The 2335-nt window shown below is 44.2% G+C and overlaps 1 protein-coding gene across 1 annotated transcript in view; it reads right to left on the bottom strand.

Moving 5' to 3' along the window:
- LOC103797933 (protein Wnt-11-like) overlaps positions 1–1823 on the bottom strand; it is an 11691-nt gene extending 9868 nt beyond the window's left edge. Inside the window, exon 1 of the mRNA XM_009070170.1 lies at positions 1607–1823. Coding sequence (XP_009068418.1) covers positions 1607–1689 — 83 coding nt within the window. The 5' untranslated portion in view covers positions 1690–1823. The remainder of the gene's footprint in view (positions 1–1606) is intronic.
- Between the last annotated feature and the right edge of the window lie 512 nt (positions 1824–2335).

Genomic DNA, 2335 nt, shown 5'->3' with positions numbered 1-2335 from the left:
GAACCAGGGTGCCCCAAACCAGCTGTATTTCTCTGCTGCATAGACATGAACATTGCAAATGAGTCCCATGGGCATGTTGTTAAATGTCCTGCATCAGCAGATGCCTGCCCTGGGCAAGGTGCTGGATATATGCAGAGCTCAGAGCCCAAATACTGGAGGAAGGTGGCAGAAAGAAGCAGCTGAGCTATGTAATTGAGCTGCACTGACTGCTACAAGGTGTAAAGCCAAGGCAGTGAAGAGCAAATCACATCCCAACTCTCCTCTACTTCCAACATGGTCCTTAGAGTCAAGAATGGTTTGGGTTGGAAGCGACCTTAAAGATCATCTGGTTCCAAACCCCTGCCATGGGCAGGGATGTCACCCACTAGATCACCTTGAACGATGGTCTAAGGTAGGCAACTATTTTTCCCACCTGACCATGTGCATTTAAACACTGTACAGAGGTATTCACTCTGCTTCTCTTTATGGATAGAAAAGGTGGATGCATTGCCTCAAGCAGTTCCCTGCAGTCCATGGCATCTCCAAAGGACATCACTTGATATTTCAGTTGGATGTCTGTCTTTGGAGAGAGTGAATGGCTATCTGGAAGGTCCTCTCTCCCCTGACTGCATGCTGGGCAGACAAAACACTGTCTCCAAACCCTTAATTTGCAGACAGCCAAATTTAAGAGAGCCTGTCATAAGGGTGACATGGGGAAATCCTCAAATGACAGTGACTGGGACAGTGGAATTGAGTCTGTGGTAGAAGGAGCAACAAAACTTGAACCCCTTCTCCCGGTTTCACCACCTAAACCAAAGATCCTCTCCTCAGAGCACTACACCCTACACAACAGAGTCTTCCTGGCATTGCATGTGCCTTTTCTTTTACCAAAGATGCTCATTTAAGACGAGCCCACATCCCCTTATTTATTTTGTGCCCAGCTCCAAACACAAGGAGAAAAGAGATCACTCACCAAGGACATGAAACCACATTGGTGTTAAAGGGGCTTGTTTGTTTCTTTTGCAGTAAGCAACTAATTGATTGCTTGCTTAAGCAAAGAAATGAGATAGCGATGTTTTCACTTTGTTTGCAGTGATATTACCTCCAAGGAAACTCAATCCAGACTTAACCACAGTCCCTGGTATTTCTTCAACCTCCTCCCCCCTCCTCACCTCCTTTTTAACAACCTTTACCAAATCCAAAGGTCAAAAGGTCCACGAAAAAAACATGTTATCCGTCAAGCATCCCCCGTGGTTGGAGATTGGTGGCATTATCTTAGCTGCTGTCCCTACTGCTCTCAGCTCCTACTCAGCACGACCTGGCAGAGAGTTTCCCAGCGTGGCAGGAGTTAGAAACTTCATTAAGTGGCTTATGTGAGCATTCAAGTGTTTGCCTTTCCCTTATTATCAATGAGGGGGGAAAAAAAGGAGCCTGAATCATACATATTTTGGAAAGAAGATGGAGATATTGTTAGCATAAGCCTCTAATACACACACTTGAAATCAATGAATGCCTGCAGAACTGCAGCTCTTGCTGCTCTTTAAATGCTATGCCTCAAACAGCAGTTGTACAAATGGGTAAGAGAGCAGAAATGCCTTCAAAAATGTAGAGATAAGCAAGTACTTACATCCATTTGATCCCATAGCAAAGTCCCATCTGCAGAAACAATGAGAGAAAAGTAGCGAAGAAAACTCGCAGACTTGGCTTCATTTTCTCCACCTTCCCCCACTTGCTGAAGGAAATCAGCTTCTCCAAAGGTAAAAATAAAAAGGAGTTTTCACAATTTTTTTCACAATGTATTTCCCTTTAGTTTGGGTATTGCTTGTTCTTGGAGGTGAGCAACCTGAAAGCAGACAGAGAAAGAGCCTGAACTGAAATCAGCATGAGAGAGAAATCTACTATCCAAATTGCAAAGGAGTGGTTTAGGAATCATGAAAAAGTTTGGATTAGCCTCTCAGTCCCTCCCTTGCCAAGCCTTGATACAACCTTTCGAGTCAACAGACAGACAAACCGTCTGGCTTGAATTACCCCCGAGTTCTGGTCTGATTGTGTGTTTCCATTTAACCCTGCACATGGCAAAACTTCATTTGCTGGTTTGCTTTAGTGGCAAAGAAACCATAAAGCGAAAAAAGCTTTTTGCTTTTTCCCCTCCTTCTCTCCAAAAGGTTTGTGTAACTGCTTCGGAAGAAGGAAAAAAGATAAATCCTTAGATGAGACCAAATCTTCAGTTATTTATCTCTTCTCTCTCTCCAGATATTTCCCCCCCTCTTTTTCTGCAGAGAAGACACATTATACAAACTGCATTTCCCACCTCAGTGCAGGTGCCTGTGCCCTGCAGATGTTTTGCTCTGATCTG

This window comes from Acanthisitta chloris, unplaced genomic scaffold (assembly GCF_000695815.1).
Source record: "Acanthisitta chloris isolate BGI_N310 unplaced genomic scaffold, ASM69581v1 scaffold20822, whole genome shotgun sequence".
In the NCBI taxonomy this organism is placed as follows: Eukaryota; Metazoa; Chordata; class Aves; order Passeriformes; family Acanthisittidae; genus Acanthisitta; species Acanthisitta chloris.
This window is presented reverse-complemented; position numbering and strand designations above follow the sequence as displayed.